The sequence below is a fragment of the Mauremys mutica genome, chromosome 18, assembly GCF_020497125.1.
Source record: "Mauremys mutica isolate MM-2020 ecotype Southern chromosome 18, ASM2049712v1, whole genome shotgun sequence".
Taxonomy (NCBI): Eukaryota; Metazoa; Chordata; order Testudines; family Geoemydidae; genus Mauremys; species Mauremys mutica.
In genome coordinates this window covers 15,966,634-15,987,047 of record NC_059089.1, presented here as the reverse complement: position 1 = coordinate 15,987,047, position 20,414 = coordinate 15,966,634, and the positions used below count along the sequence as shown (strand labels likewise).

The window sequence follows — 20,414 nt, the reverse complement described above, 5'->3', positions numbered from 1 at the left end:
TAAAATTGGCTTTAATTTCAAGCCTTGTTATGCCTGTCTGAACTAGCCCTTTAGTATTCGGCATTTTCTCCCTACAAGGTCACTTATACTCTATCATCAATTCACCGCCTCAATGTTTTAGATGAACTAAACAGATTGCACTCCTTTCTTCTCTCCCAGGTCCTCTCCAATTTTTCGACATCCTTCTTAAAAAACACAGGACGCCAGAACTGTCCACTAATCTAAAATCTTTGGAACCCCCCCGTCAACATCGAAAAAGCATATTTGGGAAAGGGGGTGAACCCTCCTTGTCTAGATGCTGCTTATCTCAGTAGAAAAGTGCTTTTTACAGGTACAGCTTATACCAGTCCCCCAAACAAAATAAGCTTTACCAGCACATTTTTGCAAGCATAAAACCAACTACACTAGGGCTTTTGCCCATATAAATATGTTGTTAAAGTCACATCTGTAACTGACATTACTACAGAGGCAAAAGTTAAGCGTGGACTCCAAGAAGCATGCAGCAGAAGTTAAAAAAAAAAAAAAGTTATTTTGTTGAACAGTCACCAAGAGATGCACATATAGCTCAGTCAAGACTTTTCAACATTACAGTGTAATATATTTGTTGTGGTTCTGATTCACTGTCTTCATGCATTGTCGTGACATCACTATGCAAATGCTGCAGAACAGTGTTAGGATCTCATACCACAATTATTTTGTGGCTGTCAGAGACCTTGTTTTCAATAGTGAAATCTCTCTCCAGTGCCTCAAGTTTTGATTACTACTGCTCACAAAAGGACAGGATGGTACAGCTCATATTGAGAGCTGGGGTTTGTTGCTAACACTCTCCAATGCCTAGCACTGGGGGAAAGGATATCTTCAGTTAAGGTGAACAAACAGATCACAGCACAGACCTGGGGCCACTTCCCATGACAAAAAAAAATAAAATAAAAAAAATCCTCCAACAAAACCGGTCGGGGAGGGGGATGGACAGAAACCAAGACTAAATTCTTGTTATTTTTAAGGTTAAAAACAGATTTTTTTTAAAAAATTATGCTTCTTTTCTCCATCACAAAGCAGCAAAGAAGCCAAAATGAGAGTACACTTTGGGAAGTCCCCCACACGTCTCCTTTCATGGTTCATCTCACCCGTTCATTCGTAGATGTTACTATTAATCCCTTAATCCAGTCAGATTTTTTTTTAAATGTAAGTAATAGATACCACTAACTGGCAGTTCTAAGAAGTCAAAAAGTGACCTTGTACTTGTACCTTCTATCAGTATATCTAAAAATGCTTTACAAACACCTCTGTAAGCCAAACGTTTTCTCCATTTTACAGATGGGTAAACAAGCACAAAGAAAATAAGTGAACTGCCTGTCACTCAGAGTCTGTGGCAGAGCTGGGGATAGAATGCAGGAGTCTAGAATCATAGAATCATAGAATCATAGAATCTCAGGGTTGGAAGGGACCTCAGGAGGTCATCTAGTCCAACCCCCTGCTCAAAGCAGGACCAAACCCAACTAAATCATCCCAGCCAGGGCTTTGTCAAGCCTGACCTTAAAAACCTCTAAGGAAGGAGATTCCACTACCTCCCTAGGTAACCCATTCCAGTGCTTCACCACCCTACTAGTGAAAAAGTTTTTCCTAATATCCAACCTAAACCTCCCCCTCTGCAACTTGAGACCATTACTCCTTGTTCTGTCATCTTCTACCACTGAGAACAGTCTAGATCCATCCTCTTTGGAACCCCCTTTCAGGTAGTTGAAAGCAGCTATCAAATCCCCCCTCATTCTTCTCTTCTGCAGACTAAACAATCCCAGTTCCCTCAGCCTCTCCTCATAAGTCATGTGCTCCAGCCCCCTAATCATTTTTGTTGCCCTCCGCTGGACTCTCTCCAATTTATCCACATCCTTCTTGTAGTGTGGGGCCCAAAACTGGACACAGTACTCCAAATGAGGCCTCACCAGTGCTGAGTAGAGGGGGATGATCACATCCCTTGATCTGCTGGAAATGCCCCTACTTATACAACCCAAAATGCCATTAGCCTTCTTGGCAACAAGGGCACACTGTTGACTCATATTCAGCTTTTCGTCCACCGTAACCCCTAGGTCCTTTTCTGCAGAACTGCTACCCAGCCATTCGGTCCCTAGTCTGTAGCAGTGCATGGGATTCTTCCGTCCTAAGTGCAGGACTCTGCACTTGTCCTTGTTGAACCTCATCCTATTTCTTTTGGCCCAATCCTCTAATTTGTCTAGGTCCCTCTGTATCCTATCCCTACCCTCCAGCGTATCAACCACTCCTCCCAGTTTAGTGTCATCTGCAAACTTGCTAAGGGTGCAGTCCACACCATCCTCCAGATCGTTAATGAAGATATTGAACAAAACCGGCCCCAGCACCGACCCTTGGGGCACTCCACTTGATACCGGCTGCCATCTAGACATGGAACCATTGATCACTACCCGTTGAGCCCGACCATCTAGCCAGTTTTCTATCCACCTTACCGTCCATTCATCCAGCCCAGACTTCTTTAACTTGCTGGCAAGAATACTGTGGGAGACTGTATCAAAAGCTTTGCTAAAATCCAGAAATAGTACATCCACTGCAGAGCCGGTTATCTCGTCATAGAAGGCAATTAGGTTAGTCAGGCATGACTTGCCCTTGGTGAATCCATGCTGACTGTTCCTGATCACTTTCCCCTCCTTTAAGTGGTTCAGGATTGATTCCTTGAGGACCTGCTCCATGATTTTTCCAGGGACTGAGGTGAGACTGACTGGCCTGTAGTTCCCTGGATCTTCCTTCTTCCCTTTTTTAAAGATGGGCACTACATTAGCTTTTTTCCAGTCATCCGGGACCTCCCCCGATCGCCATGATTTTTCAAAGATAATGGCCAATGGCTCTGCAATCTCATCGGCCAACTCCTTTAGCACCCTCGGATGCAGTGCATCCGGCCCCATGGACTTGTGCTCGTCCAGCTTTCCTAAATAGCCCCGAACTACTTCTTTCTCCACTGAGAGCTGGTCACCTCCTCCCCATACCGTGCTGCAGAGTGCAGCTGTCTGGGAGCTGACCTTGTCTGTGAAGACAGAGGCAAAAAAAGCATTGAGTACACTAGCTTTCTCCACATCCTCTGTCACTAGGTTCCCTCCCTCATTCAGCAAGGGGCCCACACTTTCCTTGACTTTCTTCCTGTTGCTAACATACCTAAAGAAACCCTTCTTGTTACTCCTAACATCTCCGGCTAGCTGCAACTCCAAGTGTGATTTGGCCTTCCTGATTTCACACCTGCATGCCTGAACAATACTTTTATACTCCTCCCTGGTTATTTGTCCAATCTTCCACTTCTTGTAAGCTGTTCTTTTGTGTTTAAGACGAGCAAGGATTTCACTGTTAAGCCAAGCTGGTCGCCTGCCATATTTACTTCTCTTCCTACACATCGGGATGGTTTGTTCCTGCAACCTCAATAAGGTTTCTTTGAAATACAGCCAGCTTCCCTCGACTCCTTTCCCCGTCATGTTATTCTCCCAAGGGACCTTGCCCATCAGTACCCTGAGGGAGTCAAAGTCTGCTTTTCTGAAGTCCAGGGTCTCTGTTCTACTGTTTTCCCTTTTTCCTTGTGTCAGGATCCTGAACTCGACCATCTCATGGTCACTGCCCCCCAGGTTCCCATCCACTATTGCTTCCTCTACTATTTCTTCCCTGTTTGTGAGCAGCAGGTCAAGAAGAGCTTTTCCCCTAGTTGGTTCCTCCAGCACTTGCACCAGGAAATTGTCCCCTACAATTATTCCCAGTTATAAGCTTTTTTCCTACTGTACTTTTGGGGAAGTTTACTGGTTTATAAAATTGCTTAGGTGATCTGTGGATAAGATGCACAGGATCATGTTTGTATGTCACTGGGCTCTACCAGGGATCGAGGACAGCTCAGGGTGGATAGCCCCACCCTTCAGGGAACAGCTGTGTGTCCAAAAAACCCAGCAAATGCAACAGGTTCCGCAAGAGTGGAAGACGACCCAGCAACTCACGTTTTGAAGCAGGGGTCCCCAGAGAGCAGGGACATTCCAATTGTGACCTATGGGAGATAGAAATGATACAGCTCATTAGGAACTGACAACTCCACCCAACTAGTCAGTCATCAATGGGGATATCAGCACTGGGTCCTGTGAGACTGGGAGAAGGGGAATCTAGGAATCAGGAGCTTGCACAGTGCTTTGGATCAGCAGGACTGCCTTTCCATCCAACGCAAAAGTAAGATTGAGAGATACAGTGGAGCATTATTTTAAGCCACTAGCATCACTATATCCATGATGTATCAGCACCTCCTGCTCAGAAAGATGCTACAGCAGCTCTAATGGTGGACTCAAGACTTTCTTCCAGCTCATGTTTTATCTGCAGATACAGGATGTTATTGGACTGCTACTGTTTAACTGCATACCTGTACGCATCAGAATGACTGCTCTCTATGGAAGTGGGAAACTATCTCCAGTCTGGCTTTGGAAAGGTGCTTCTCTGCTAAACATCTCTGCTCACAAGGTTGCAAGTGGGAAGGCTGGGAACAAAATTCTGTACTACAAATTCAGGCGGGATTTTTGAAGAATGCACTGAAGTCTAGGATCCCTTCCATGCGAACACTGACTACGCACCTTTAGGATGGAGTTATCCTGGCGGGTGTTCTTGGTATCGTATCCTTCCAGCAAGCAGCATCGGACAGTGAATCCAGAGCCAGCAAATTCTGCCAGATTCAGATCAGCAAAACCCAGCTGTGGCCAAGAGAAAACAGGGGGAAAAAGTTCAATAAAGAGAGAGTGAATCTCACACAGAACAAAGGAAGAGAATGTGTTTGTGGTACAGGGCAGATGCCTCTGCAGACCACTATGCAACTTTGGTTACATGTCAGCATCTACTCTCGAGGATGGAAAAAGGTCACAATCTTAGGCGAACATTTCTGAGCCTGCAGGAAGCCCCTGTATGGAGGAAGGAAACACAATGGTAGTTCTGGTGAGGACAGCGTTAACCAGCCTGCGGTTGTTGCATAACCAAGGACGTGGAAGGCACTAGGTCAATGATGTGGAAAAAACAGAATCACATACACAAACATAATAAGGCACTCTTTGTACTAGGCCATCCCAGAATGCACTGGAGCCTGCAAGCCAAGAGATGAAAGGATATTGTTGTAGATGAAACTGACACATTGTTTCTGAGAAACAAGAAGGAGACCATCAGAACAGCAAGCTAGAAGTCACTTTTAACCTTCTCTTTGGCCATGCAGTAAATCCCAGACACGCTCTGGTATATGCGCTAGAACAGGGCTGGGCAAACTTTTTGGCCCGAGGGCCACATCGGGGTTCCGAAACTATATGGAGGGGTGGGTAGGAAAGGCTGTACCTCCCCAAACAGCCTGGCCCCTGCCTCCTTCCACTTCCCGCCCCCTGATGACCCCCCTCAGATACCCTGACCCATCCATTCCACCACCCCCTACTCCTTGTCCCCTGACCGTCCCCTCCCAGAACCCCCCGCCCCTGACCGGCCCCCTGGAATTCCACCCCCTATCCAACCCCCCTGCTCCCTGTCCTCTGATTGCCCTGACCCCTATCCACCCCCAGACAGGCTGCCCGGGACTCCCATGCTTATCCAACCACCCCCGTTCCCCAGACCGATTGCCCCCCCGAACCTCTGCCCCATCCAACCGCCCCCTGCTCCCTGTCTTCACCCCAGGGACCTCCTGCCCCTTATCCAACCCCCCGGCCACCTTACTATGCTGCTCAGAGTAGTGTGTCTGCCAGCCGTGCTGCCCAGCCGGAGCTAGACATGCTGCCGCTCTGCTCGGCAGGAACGTTCCGCTTCACTACCCAGAACGCTGCCCACGTGGCGGCGTAGCTGTGGGGAAGGGAGGACAGCAGGGAAGGGGCCAGGGACTAGCCTCCTTGGCCAGGAGCTCAAGGGTCAGGCAGGATGGTCCTGCGGGCTGGATGCAGCCCCCGGGCTGTAGTTTGCCCACCTCTGCCCTATAGCTTAGCCATTTTGATGGGGTGCACCTGGAACCTCGTTTCCTCACACCCCTTGTGGTTAGCCAGCCAACAGAAAGTTTGATAGACAGGAAGGAAAAGGAATGTTTTAGGAGATTTTTAATTATGGCCTCTCTCAATCTTAGTTCTTTTAATAAACTAGAGAAGAAAAGGACACAGGTGAGTGAGAATGCAAAACAAACTACAAGTAGAGCCAATAGGAAGGAAAACAAAATCGGATACATGGTACAAGTGTGTTGATAGGAGAACATACAAGAACCCAAATCAAAAAGCAGCAGTGATGTTACTCTGCACTCCTGGTCCTTTGAAGATTTATTATGAACACAGTCTAGGTGAAGGAGTCAATCAATCAAAGAAGCCAAGAGGACAGTTCATGTTCTCTGCACTGTCGGGCAGGGCCGGCTCCAGAGCCCAGCGGGGCAAGCACCTGCCTGGGGCGGCCCTTTCCCGGGGGGGCGGCAGGCTGGGCCGGCGGACCTGCCGCAGTCATGCCTGTGGGAGGTCCACCGGAGCCCCGGGAGCAGCGGACCTGCCGCAGGCATGACTGCGGAGGGGACGCTCGGCCGGCGGCTCCAGTGGACCTCCCGCAGGCATGACTGCGGACGGTTCGCTGGTCCCACAGCTCGGCTGGACCTCCCGCAGGCATGACTGCGGCAGCTCAACCGGAGCCGCCGGACCAGCGAACCGCCCGCAGCTGCGGGAGGTCCAGCCGAGCCGCGTGACCAGCGGACCCTCCGCAGTCATGCCCGCGGGAGGTCCGCGGCTCGGGGGCGCCTCCTGGGCATGACTGCTTGGGGCAGCCAAATTTGTAGAGCCGCCCCTGCTGTCGGGCGATACGTTTTCTCCTTGACACATTCAGCTCAAACAGTCAGAACCAGCTGCAGTCCCTGCCCTTTCCCTGCGTTTGAGCAAGTTACACAGCCTCACAGCGAGGAGAGAAAAGCTTGGCACTCTTTGATGGGTAGGCCCCACTCTCTCACAGGGAACGCAAGAGAAGTTGTTACAACATACACTGCAATACAGGTCTGGGGTAGTTGATGTTCCCTGAGGAGGGAGCACAGACCTTAATTACAAAGAAAGCTACCGGGCAGCATTCATGGTAACATTTTCTGATCTTGTGGGGGTTTTTCCGGAACGGAAAACAGTTGAGTAGGGTTCAGTTTAGAATTCCCCTGTTTTTAATCTGACTCTTACCTCTTGGCAAGCAGAAACTCCACCCTCCCATGCTGGCCAGCACCTCGACAAGCAAAACAGACAATGCTATTCCTTCTGCTGTTTGAATCACAACGATGACTCAAGTTGATCCGTATTTTTTCCCCTGACAATTTTTAAAATCCATGTTCCATTTGCAACCCAGGACGGGGCAGCAAAATTCAGGTATGCCCTACTAGAATGTCTTGGACCAGTGATTTATGGGCCCGGGTCAGCACCATGCTAATGGCGTTTGGGGTTTCATCCAGTCACTCTTGGAAGCTGACAGGTGATTACAGAATGCCACTGTAAATCAGTTAATGACTACTGTAGGACTTTTGTATTTGGAACAGAGGAAGCCAAGTTCTAAACAGCTGGGATGTTCCTGTATAAGAATGACTAAGGGACCAGAAGGGAGACTGGGACTTAACTCATGGTCAAGAGACTAAGGAGACGGCAAGAGGACTGACACTTCCTTTCTCCCCCCCCCACCCCCCAAGGGGACTGCAGGGACAGAGTGAAAAGACAATGCAGGGTAAAGTGTATTCTCCCAATGCTCTCACTACACTAGGCTATGAATCAACATCCAGCCCAACAGGCAGTAGCTCCAGGAACGAGAGAACAACAAGGCTCCAATGCCAAGTAGCTCCAAGACCAAGGCCTTGTCTTTGCTAACACATGGTTAGCCCCTACCACCACTTCCTAGCTAATACGTGATAAAAATCTTAGTGTGGACAAGGCAGGTGTAGTTTTGACAAGCGTCAGTAGGTTGGCGTAAACCCCAGGCTCCCTGCTGGTCAAAGTAAACAAAAGTGGGGACCATAAGGTTGAAGGGAGCAGCTAGCAGTCTTGTTTAAAATACTGATGTACCCCAGCATGGGGGACTTGGGCTCACAGTCATGACAACACCAATAGGATACCATTACCCAGCACCCTCCCCCGGGGCGGACCAACTGCAAACCCCTACCATCCAATGAACAGATACAAACCCCTGGACCCCCTCCCTCAGAAGACAGGTGACTGGTCCCCATGGACTGCAGGGGTATAAACTGATGCAAAGCTTTACACAGCACGCTGGGGCCAGGAATTTTTTTTCAGGAAGCAGACTCCCAGTGCAGGGAGGTGTCTGCTGGAAGGCAGAAGCTACAGGAGGAAGGATCCCCTTAATGAAAGGATGTTCTCAGCTGTAACCTTTCAGAGCAGTTTCCCTCATTTTTCCAGCCAGCTGACGGCATTTCCATCCGGTTCAGGGACAACAGGAGGGGAAAAAATAATAATAATAAAAAAGTTTCCACTTCAACAGCACATCCTGCTGGCCCAGATCCATAACACCTCCAGGCCCGCACCCTCCCACAGAGACATTCATATGAAGTCCAAAGGTCTACGGAAACCCAATTTCTGTCCTCTGCACAAAGCCACTTGGAAGCATCAGCAAGTGAGTCTTCAGTATCTCATAGCCACTTTGGCAGCATAACTGGGGGGAATGTTGGCAAGGGCCCAGTGTCCTCATTAGCAGCGGGAGAGGCCCTGCGATATCTTTGTTGCTATCGCCTCACAGCTCAAGGAGGAGATTTCATTCCACTGTTTGTAAAGCGTGTAAAGAGATGAAAAGCTCTGAAATTTTGGAAGGATATACATCTGCATGCAACCCGCTGACGCACAGAACATGTACACCCCTCCTCCCTCCCCTTCTAGTGCACCTCACAAGACCACTGCTTATCTTTGGGTAGCTTTTCCTTGCAGAGTTAGCTTGGGTGATTGGTATGTGGGCTGGGTTAGCCTAGTCCAGTGGGAGCAGTCGCATTGCAAAGCTCTAGCAGAGCGACTGTGTTCAGTGGTGCTGCCCTCACCTGTGTGTTGCTAGGACTTCCGGGGGCAGAGCCTATGGTTCCTGTGTGTTGTAGGCAGATGCTCTATGATTTTCCCAGTAAATTGGGGGAGGACTTGTTTGTCCTTCTGGGAGGGCTTTGGAGGATTTATCAACACCTGAGTGGTTTCCCTTATGCCCTCACTGCAAAGTGGACAGATTATCAGCCCAAATAAAAGCAGCACTTGGATTTTAGCTTATGTCCTAGGGTGGGCCAGATACCCCAGCGTTAAAGCACCAAACTCAGATCAGAGGGGTGTCTGTGTGCATCTGTGCGTGCATGGGGGGGCAGTTAGGGCCATACCCAAGTAAAAGCCTGGGGTAACTCTGCAGTGACATCCCCTCTGAGGCTCTTCCAACCCAACATCTCCAAGTGGTAGGGAAAAATTCAGGACATAGATTAAAGAGGGAACAGGCATGTATGTACTCAGTTAACCACGTGTTGCATGTATGTCCCTCCCTCCAGCTGCGTGGCTCTTGCTGGGCAAGCAGCTCTATGGATTGGAAGAACAGCTTTTTAAAAAATGAAGTTAGTAAGTAAGAAACAGATGGTCAGCCCTGGAGATTGAGGTCATAATTAGGCACAGAACAGGAACAGAGTGGGCAGCAACCGCTTCCTCCACCCACCGGCCTCAATCCACATGTAAGGACGAGAGCCTTGTTGAGCCTTCAAAGCGGATTCCATCCTTGGTCTCAGACCCTGCCAATAAAGGTGCCAACTGGAGCAAACTGTGATGGGGTTTTATGTAACAAGAACACCTGCCCATTGGGCACTGACACTATCAACTCATTTCACATAGGCCAAAGACCAGCCTTCACATGCAAGCAGCTGGCTTTGGGCCCCCTGCAGATTCGTAACTCTTAAAGCAACCCACTCTCTCCTTCCTGCAGCAGGACCCACTCTGAAGAGGGAAGAGACTCTCAGCCCGTTGCCTCTACTGCAGTGCATGAGGTTTCGTGCGTACCATGCCTGATAGAAGGAGAAAAGGAATGAGTTCCTCAATAAAACCCTTCTGCTGATCGATCTGTTCATCCCTTCCAAGTCTATAGTGCTCTCCGTGAACACGCCTTGTTGCAGCAAGAGCTTCTGTTAAGCTCCAGACTGCAGTTCTAAGGGTCACTAACACAGCCAGCCGGTTACTGCATTCTGGGGAACGCAGGGTAACAGAGTCTACATTCTGTGTGGGCCTGTTCATTAGCGATGACCCCGAGCGGTAGAGTTTCACATCTGCCTCAGAACTTGCCCACAGTTTAAGGGTGTGCGGGTCGGTGGTTTTGGATCAGTCCCCTCTCTAGAATTCACATGTACAATGGGATCTGGATTCTGTCCCAGCCAGTCACAGTCCTGCCGTTTTAGGGGAAATAAATTACTTCCATCCCCAACTACAACTAACGGCTCTTTCCTCGGACGGCTTTACACAAACACAGCCCCGCTTCCTGAGACATCCCACCGCTGGCCATGTGTCAGAGCGCTGACGGGCCAGAGGTGCTGAGTGCACACAGGACGGCCCAGCGTCCTACCCCTCTTGCACGCTCTTTTGCTCTTACCTTGGAGTAGGTTTTTCCGCCCTTCAGTTCCTATAATGTGAAACAAGAAGAAAAACAGGAAAAGGAGCCATCAGCTTTACTGTGGGAACAAAGGGAAACTCATCATACTGTCAGTGCTAGAACAGGCCTCCAGGATTTCACCCCTCCCTGGCACCCAGGGTACCACCTCCCTCATCTCCCCTTCAAACAACATTGCAGGATGGTGGGGTGTGGATGTGTGAGGGAAGCATGCTGACTATTTCCATTCAACTAGCCCAAGCATAAAGCTTCTGATTACCATTCAATATCCATGCATCCTCTCACACCTCCAAGACAAGGCAGCCATGGAGCTGTACCAATACACCCAGCTGCTGGGGATGCTCCGACATCAGAGGTGGAGGCTGGGTACTCACCTTACGCACAGACACTCGGCAGATGCAGGGATCCAGGAGGCCAGTGGCAGGATTGGCACTCATTTTACACACAAAGGTGAATTTCTTCTTCCAGCGGACACAGTTCTCCTGCACTTCCTCTCTGGGGGAGGGGGAGAGAGAGAGAGAGAGAGAGAAAAAAAATCATGAAAAAGCAGCCTGAAAAGAAGGTATAAAGCAGATCGAGCCAATCCCAGCTGCAAAGCCTTCTATTGTGAAGAGCTGCCTGGTCTGCAAAGCTCTATTTGAATGACATTTCAATCAACATCAGCCAGAAATCACATACAGTTCTGGTTATTTAGGTGCCAAGACAATTCCCTGACCAGCGGACAGGGTCCAATCCAAAATTTCACACGAGACGACATCTCTTCTACACTGAGCTTTAAACAGAACGTGAGGACGGTGTTTAAGCATTTCCAGCTCGACCTGTTTAGTCGGTTGGCTGTCTATTGTGGATGGGGCTAAACTCTGTTAGAAGTAAGTGTAAGAACTGGTTTCTAGCCCATCCTGCACAGCCCTGGACTCAAATTTAGCCACATGCCTTACAAGGCAAGCACACTGCCTACACAGGGCTCTGTGGGGCAACTCTGCTCTCGTGCTGGGCTGCAGTCAAAACAGCAGCCCTAGAGCAGTGATTCTCAGCCAGGGGTACGCAGACCCCTGGGGGGTACGCAGACCCCTGGGGGGTACGCAGACCCCTGGGGGGTACGCAGACCCCTGGGGGGTACGCAGACCCCTGGGGGGTACGCAGAGGTCTTCCAAGGGGGACATCAACTCATCTAGATACTTGCCTAGTTTTACAACAAGCTATGTAAAAAGCACTAGCGAAGTCAGTACGAACTAAAATTTCATAACAGTGACTTGTTTATACTGCTTTATACACTATACACTGAAAGGGAAGTACAATATTTATATTCCAATTGATTTATTTTATAATTATATGGTAAAAATGACAGTCAGCAATTTTTCAGTAATATAGTGTGGCTGTGACACACTTGTATTTCTATGGGTATGTCTACACTACCTGCCGGTAGCTGAAGTTGCGTATCTTAGGTCGACGCCCCACCCTAGTGTAGACCTAGGGTAGGTCTGATTTTGTAAGCAAGTGGTTTTTAAGAGAGGTGAAACTTGGGGGTACGCAAGACAAATCAGACTCCTGAAAGGGGTACATTAATCTGGAAAGGTTGAGAGCCAATTAGAGGCCAGAGGCACTGCAAGTGGGAGACCACCATACGCACAGAAAGCAAGAAACAAGACTGGGACCACACCAGCTAAAGATCTTGTGCTCTTGGTTTGCGCTGCAGCTGCAACTGAGGCCGGCCCTGCTCAAGAGAAAGATTGTGCTAGAGAGGGGAGAACCTGTGCCCGGAACAGTCTGGGAATGGGGGAAAGCAGCCATCCAAGCCCCCTACCTAATCTAAGCACTGCAAGGCAAACTAAAAGGTGTTTAAATTGAGTTACTGTAGGCTGAGCCACAGAAAGAAATGGAAGGGAGAGAAATAGAGGCAATTCTCTTGTTGCCTCCATTTTAACTTACAGGAACTTCGGATCAAGATTCCTTCCTCTGCAAGGCCCTGAAAGGAAGCAGGGGAGGGAAAGGGGACATTTGAAACAAATCCTCTTTTTCGGGGGTGGCGCGCATCAGCATGGGGGACGGGTTTGAATACCCGTGCAGAGAGGGCGCCTGGGGCTACGCACGATACTCACATTACCAACCGTCCCTCTGCACACTGGGAAGCCCGGCCTGATCTATTTCCAGCTCAGGCCTCCGCCTTGAGCCAATTAAATTCTCAGGGTATTTGGGGTGGGGGGCGATGAATCTTTGACAAGGGATTTTGCCACTTGTAGCTATTAGTTGGCAATCGTAATATAGGGATTATCCCCTCCCTCTCCTAGCACAGTGCAAAAGAGAAAGGAATGAGGGCACCAGATATACTCTGTACTTCAATTATTAAAAGCAATCCCTATCCCCAACCATAGCACTTAGGCATAATACAAGATAATGAGATCAGAGGCGTGAGGAAGAAATACCTTCAACACCGGCCTGAAAACCTCCCCAATACTGTTTCTATCTCGGGATTACCTGACCCACACTTTGAGGTGAAGTCAACAAGCCTCTCACTCGTGCAGCTTGTATAAACTGGTTAGGGTGAATCCAGCAAGGAGCTAGAATAGGGTGGTTACTACTAGCTCAAAAATACTGAATCCTCCCATATCTGCCCAAAAAGGGGGCTGCATCATTCCCTTTTACAGATGGGAAAACAGACAGGCTGGTGATTTTCTCAAAGTCACAGAGGGATCCTAGTGTCTTATGTAAGATTAGATCTCAGGAGTTCCTGGCTCCTACTCCCGTGCTCAAACCACTGCTTCAGGCCTTGGGACCAAAAGTGGTACTTCTCTCGGAGGAGACTGCAAGGTTTTTCTCACAATAAAAGCATCCTCAGCACCAGCCAAGTTGAGAGAACTACTGTTTTTTTAAAAAAGGGACAGGAAGGAAGAATAAGTCAACATTTTGAATGACTACGCTTTAGTGTGTCAGAATTCACAGATCTGTTAGGAGCCTCAGACATTTTCCTTTGGCAAGATTTGCTGTTAGAATGTCCACATTAGTTTTCTAACCAGTAATTTGTATTTGTCACACAGCAGTGGAATGATCAAGTCGAACCAACCCCATCGCTAACATTTGACCAGGAGATGCTGACATAAGAAACACATCTTGAGGGGACTTGCTTCAAAAAGTGGTGCCAGTACTGACTGGGCTACAAGGAATGTTGTACGATACTAAATATTTATTAGCAGTATTAACTGTGTTGTGAATTGATCCTGCCTTTGGCTGAAGTCATTCTACTTATTATGAACCCTGTGTATACTGTAGTTCCAAACATTTTACCATCTTGTGCTACGCATCTTAATGATGGGAACTGAGAAGAGATGAGAAGGTTTTTGGTTTTGGAAAGAGTGTTTTGTAGAATGGTTGAAAAGGCCAATGCTAGCAGGTTAGAAAGTCCTTAAAAATCATTAGACAGGGAGACAAGGGGAACAGTGAATGGTTAAAGCTGACCACTTCTAGGAAAAAAATAAGAGTTTTAAACATCTCAGATAGGCTGGTGTTTGATGAAGTGGTAGACTTTGTTTGGCTGACTGCTGGCATCAAGTTATCATTGGGCAGATAATTACAGGGAGCATATTTTAAAAGGTGGCCTTGAATGAAGCCCAGAGTTTCGTATTTAGCTCTGGGACACTCCCAGGTGTACAATTAGAAAATATCACACACAAAAACCAGTGAGATGGCAGAAGTGCGGCCAGGAGATGAGGCGGGAGATGTCTCTCACAACCCTAATCACACGGTCATACAAAATTAAGAGCCTAAAACAGATGTGTCCAATTTTAAACCTTACTCTATACTTGAGGAGCCAGAAATAGATCAGACCAACGTCTGGACATAGGTGCAGACTCACCACTGGGTCTTCAGAGGTTTTATATTAGTAACTGTCTATTGCAGTCTGCTCTGTTCTGCATCCCCAGAAACCTGAGCCCTTGCCAGCTAAGCTCTGACCCTGAGCAGAATAAGTTTTAACACAAAAAAAACCCACCTATATACTTAGCCTGGGAAGAGTAATTATACCATTCTCACAATGGAAACCAAACCCATAGAATAAGTGCTAGTTCTTTGCAGAATGTGTGGAAGGCCTGAGTCTAAAGAAAGGGCTTCTTTAGGGACTTCAAATTCCCAACTTGTCCGTTTAACATATCCCTGACTCCCTGGATAGTCAATGGGATGGACCTTTGCATCCTTTCAGCCAGTGGTTTGCCCTATGGTTCTAAATGGGGTAATGTGCCAAAGGGGCTGCCATAATGCACGAGAGTGCTACGTGGTTGGAAGGAGATACAGTGACACCCCACCAGCTTACCAGCAAGTCAGAATATGCAAGTGGGCCAGGTGATCATTGGGCCAGGCCTTGTACAGATTTTGCCTAACTAGGGCTTAGAGGTGGAAGATGGAAAGCCTTTCATATTCAGCAGTACAGATCATTACCAAGCATGATTTACTTGCACATCTGCGAAGCACAGAACAGCACTATTCTAGCAAGCCACAAAACCAACCACGACTGTAAGATGGCTAAAAAGGACATTCAGAAAATACTGTCAGAAAAGGCCCTGTGTGGAATAAATGCTGTCTTTGAATCAATGAAGTCTCTTGTCCTGCATATGAGTAACAGCTAACCAGAAAAATACCTAAACTCCCAAACAGACCATAGACAGACTCTGGTCTCTTCAAAGTGTGCCCAGCCACACATCCCAACATGCACACTCAAAGGAGAAGAATTTTCACCCTGTCACATTGACTTGAATACTGAAGGAGTAAGTACATCGCTAGTGAAAACAATTGTCTCCTTTGATTTTCCCCAATTATTATTCTGTGGTCTTTTGGGGAAAGTCTTATACTGTTATTTTCCTTGCACAAACACTTAAGAAAAAGATAGCGTTCTTATGACAGACATTTCAATAGTGCAACAATTTTTGCACTGAATTGCTAGAAGCTTTACACTCAAAAGCAGAAATGGCAGAAAGCCAACGATCACACTGTTAAGTTAGATACTGTGTGCCAATATTTCCCCTATGAGCAGGGTTCCTTATTTAGCTCTCTCACCTTTCAAATTTAGGAGCAGAGCTTTATTATTCATGATGCTCATAGTCATTAGTGTCCTCTTGCAATTGCTCCCAGTTTGAAACCCTTTCTAAGATGTGGATCTGTGTCAGCTACTCTGAGCAGCACTAATCCGCCTGCATGCCCACAGAAGATGATACTCTGTGCCCTGTTTACTGGTTCACCACTTCATTCAGTGATAGCACTGCAAACACTACCCTTCCAGTGCCAAGTCAGATCAAGCTAGTGACACTGTTTTAAAGAGATCAGCCAGCCAATTCCCAGCTTGGATTCCTATAATAAATGTGTCTGATTGGTTGGCGCAGCCATTGTACCATTTTCCAGGTTTCTCCTCCCATTTCTCTTCCTCTGGAGTGGAGATGGTTGGTACAGCAAGACCAAGAAAGCTGGACATTGGCATTCCCCAGAGGTGAAAGGAAAAATTTGATGAGTTTCAGGAGCTATTCCTAGAGGCTGATGCCTACATTTAAATCCTTCACAATTTCACTAAGGCTAAAAGCAGAGCAAGAAGACCCTGTTACAGACACTGTCAAAAGCTGTACTGTAGATGGGATCCAATTGCATCCCTGTAACCAGGCTAAAGCCTGAGACCGTCCAGGGTTTTAATCTGCTTCAGGGACACTGTTAGGTCCCAATTATGCTCTAGCATGTGACAGTGTAACTTGGTCAGGTGATAACTTTTGTTCCCTGACTCAGTTATAGCTGCAGTGTAACCCATGAGCAGCTCTGGAAACAATTTTTAGGAGCTAACAAGCTAATGGTGCTATGGTGTCTGCAGTAGTTTAATGCACAGGCAGGCTATTTACTAGACATCCGAATTCACACCTGTCCCACAGCTATCAAACTCCAGGCCTCATTACAAAACTTAGTGAAAGTTTTGTAAAACAGATGCGCCCCAGATGATTTCACACTTATCTTGACAATTGTGTTCTTTAAAAAGTCTCTCTGAATATGTAAAAGAAGGCCAGCATCCTACATCTGGCCCTTGGCAGGTTGAGAGTTACAGTCCAAAGGGTGTCCAGACAGTGACAACAGGGGGATGTCTTTACTACAGTCCGGCCATTATGAGAGGAAAGCCTGTGCGCTCAGCTATCTGGTTTCTATGCAAGGAAATGGAAAAAAGTCAGCAGCAAACAAGCTATGCCATCGGTAGCCGTTGCACTCAGAGGCAGCCTATCAGCAGCAAGCTGATGTTAGTACCCCTTTTCCCACTTCAGAGTAGTTTGCACACACCTGAATCAGCTGCAATGTACTCAGATCAAGGTGCGTTATAACTATGTAAAATGTACCGAAAATCCCAACCACCTTGTTTGTCAGAAGCTAAATGGCTTGACCTGCTACTGTACCAAATGGAGAAAGTGGCCATTAACATTCCAGAGTAATCAGACACTCTCTCCATCCCAACGCACTCACATCCCAGCCAACCCCTCAGGTGTGTCCCTAAACTCGCCAAAGGATTAAGAGGGAGGTAGGCACAGAGGTATTTTTAGGGAACACCAATTAACATGGATTAGCCTCTCTCTTGCTCCATCCATTCTAAGATTTTAGGGAAAAGGTAGAAACAAGCCATTAAAAATGCATTCCAAAACTTGGAAAACCTGCGTAGGTGTTCAGCTCTCAGTAAGCAGGGCTAGCAGCTGGATTACACACTTTCAAAGAGCAGCCATGCTGATGACTCAGTCTGTGACAGTATTTGAGCACAGTGTTAGGAGGAGATCCTCACCACCTGTGGTCATTAAGGAGGACACATCACTTAGATGCATTCTGGGAGTTAACTCTAGTGATCTGACAAAAACTGGGTGGTAAGTAGGCAGAATGTAACATTTCCCCGTGGTTTCAGCTAAAGTTGTTACTCACACAGTTCACATCTTGCCCTGTAGTTTTTCAGTGTAAAACAGCTGCTGCATTAAACCCCAGAGGTAGCTGCACAGCAGACTGCAGCCGCATTGAGTGAATAGATTCCTAGACACAGGCTGCACAGCACCAAGATTTTTTTTTTTGTTGATTAAAAAGAAACAGCCCAAGCTGTACGGTATATCATTAGACCAAGGGTTCTCAAACCTTTTCAAATCACTGGACTAGTGACGGCAGCCTCAAATGGCCACCTCCCCAAACCCGATACCATCCTCTTCATGCAGCAGTTACGGTAACACCAGGACAAGATGAATTTTAACAGAGTAGCTGCACCCATCACATCGATTTCTCATGCCAGACCCCAAACCCACTGTCCTGACTCTGTGCAGTTTGCGTCCTCTCCCTGCGTGTAGGGCATTTATGCTTTTCAGTGCAGAACCTTCTCACAGCTCTACCTCCAGGTCACTTTGCCATATGCCTGTTTGCTGTGCATTTATTATGCCTCCAACTTCTGGATAAAATTTAAATCAATGATGTTTGTAGAGCCAGACACTTATTAAACAGATTGATATCTGTGCAGCAAGCCATGCGAGAGCCATATAAAGGACCTACGAGTGAAAACTAACACGTACACCTTGAGCAGTGTAGGATGGCAAGAATTCCCTTCTTTCAATTGCACGTGTTTCTCAACTGGGAAGGAAACTTCTGGGGATCGTGGTTTGAAGAGGACTCCTTTGTGGGGCAGCCTTCCTCCAAGAGAATGTCCATGTTTGGGAAGAGGTGATGAGTGGAAGAAAGCAAAGTGTGGCCAACAATTTTTAAGGCTTTGGGACAAACTTTCACTGAACTTTCCAGGAGTCTGAGAGACGTCACTGACTAGTGGAAAACAATGGATACATGATGTGGTAAGAAAGCTAAGGTGATGAAGCCCGGAATAGAGATCGGATCAACAAAGCTCATAGTTATACATCTCTCTACAGTTCTCAACGCTATGCCAGTAACAATACAGGATGCTTAAGGGATTGAGTGCTGCAGCCGAATGTAACATGCTGTCACCAGCTTTATAACTAAGTTCTCTTCAGTTTAGAAATTTTATAGCACAGATGTATCCTGTGAATAAAAGCATAATATTCCCAATAAACACAGCAAAAAAACATGTAAGTGTCTAAATGGTAAAAGCCATTTAAATCCACAGATTGGACAGAAAGGATACTAGCTACTCATGACTCACACTGAAGTCATTCAATTATGACCGAGCTTATGTCACTCATTAAAACAATAGTCAAACTAAATAGCTGAATGTCAGCTGTTCACATCTACATGCTTCTTTCCCTGAAAACCCCAGTATTCTCAGACTAACAAGAGCTGGCTGTTATGGGCTAGATGTTAACAGATATGGTGGAAAAAGAAAGAATGGCTCAGAGACAGATGACGTACATAAACCCTTGTTACTCAGAGAAGACTCGGTAAGCAAATGTTTATTGTCTGAGACAAACAGTATTTGGGCGTTCCATAATGAGTGTTTCAAGTAAATAGTTCGCTCGTATGGGTCACCACATCCACCTACCTCACAAAATTCACTCTCTCCTGAATTCCAAAACTCATTTACTCCTGCTGCATACATACACGAAATGCAGTCACATACGTACAACAACCTGCCTACTCACATCCCCTAAAAACCCACCCCTGTTCATTCAGTCACTCACATTTGTGCCAGGCTACAAATGTCTTTTCTTTAAGACAACTTACCCACAGACACCACAAATGCTAAACCTGATTGCTCAATAAGCTACGACAGCCCTTTGGGGATCAAAGCAAACTAAATAGTATGACAAATACATTTTCAAAAGTGTTTTACAAATGTTACTTAATTCTCCCCATTCCCTCGGATGGTTTATTTCTTCTGCTGTTCAGTGGGATTTAAAAGGAAATTGAAGCAGAAAACCAGCTTTGATTTACCGCTGTTTAAATAAGCGGACCGGTCTGAGTGATGCTCATTTAGCTGGAGAAGGGATGAATGCAGGAATGAGGTTTAGTGGAAGCTGACTAGGAAAGGAGTTACCTAAGGATATGTCTATACTACCCGCCGGATCGGTGGGCAGCGATCGATCCAGCGGAGGTCAATTTATCGCATCTAATTGACGCGATAAATCGACCCCCGAGTGCTGTCCCGTCGACTCTTGAACTCCACCACCGCGAGAGGCGCAGGCAGAGTTGACAGGGGAGTGGTAGCAGTCGACTCACCGAGTAGGTCTAAGTACGGCGACTTCAGCTACATTATTCACATAGCTGAAGTTGCGTAACTTAGATCAATCCTCCTCCCCTCTCCCCCAGTGTAGACCAGGCCTAAGAGAACTGAAGTGACAGCTGAGAAAGTGAGATGGAGAACAGTCAGGATCAAACTCTTCTATGGAACCAGACGAAGTGAGTAGTGCCAGGGTTGGGAAAGGCAGGAGAAGAAAAAGGAAAAGGACTAGAGTAGAAACCAACAGAACCAGAGAGGTGACAGAACATAGCACAGTAAGAACAGACTGAGAAATCCCCTGGAAAGGTAAGGAAGCCCCTACTTCTGCCATTCCACTGTGTAGGAAGGGGGTTGCTTTGCTGTCTCAATTTTATTTAAGTGTGAAAAGTCAATCTTAAGTATGTATTTTTATTGCATATTACTACTCTCTAAAATGGTCATTAGTTCTGAGGAGGGGTAGATCATTTCAAGTCAGGGGAGTGATGTTTCTAATATGGGATTTGGGATTGCAGCTACAATGAACAGTAAAGGGAACTCCAGGGCATCCACCCTTAGTTATACATGTATACATACAGAGTTTCTAACTGCACGTTAGCAGCTTATTTGGTGGGAAATAATTAATTGTTTGTCC

At 47.0% G+C, this 20,414-nt stretch overlaps 1 protein-coding gene across 2 annotated transcripts in view; it reads right to left on the bottom strand.

The window, feature by feature from the left end:
- FAM102A (family with sequence similarity 102 member A) overlaps positions 1-20,414 on the bottom strand; it is a 48,692-nt gene that overhangs the window by 10,404 nt on the left and 17,874 nt on the right. For both annotated transcript variants that reach the window (XM_044992494.1, XM_044992493.1), the window contains 4 exons: positions 10,998-11,118; positions 10,606-10,635; positions 4,617-4,733; positions 3,999-4,045 (listed from right to left, as the gene is read on the bottom strand). In XM_044992494.1, coding sequence (XP_044848429.1) covers positions 3,999-4,045; positions 4,617-4,733; positions 10,606-10,635; positions 10,998-11,118 — 315 coding nt within the window. The remainder of the gene's footprint in view (positions 1-3,998; positions 4,046-4,616; positions 4,734-10,605; positions 10,636-10,997; positions 11,119-20,414) is intronic.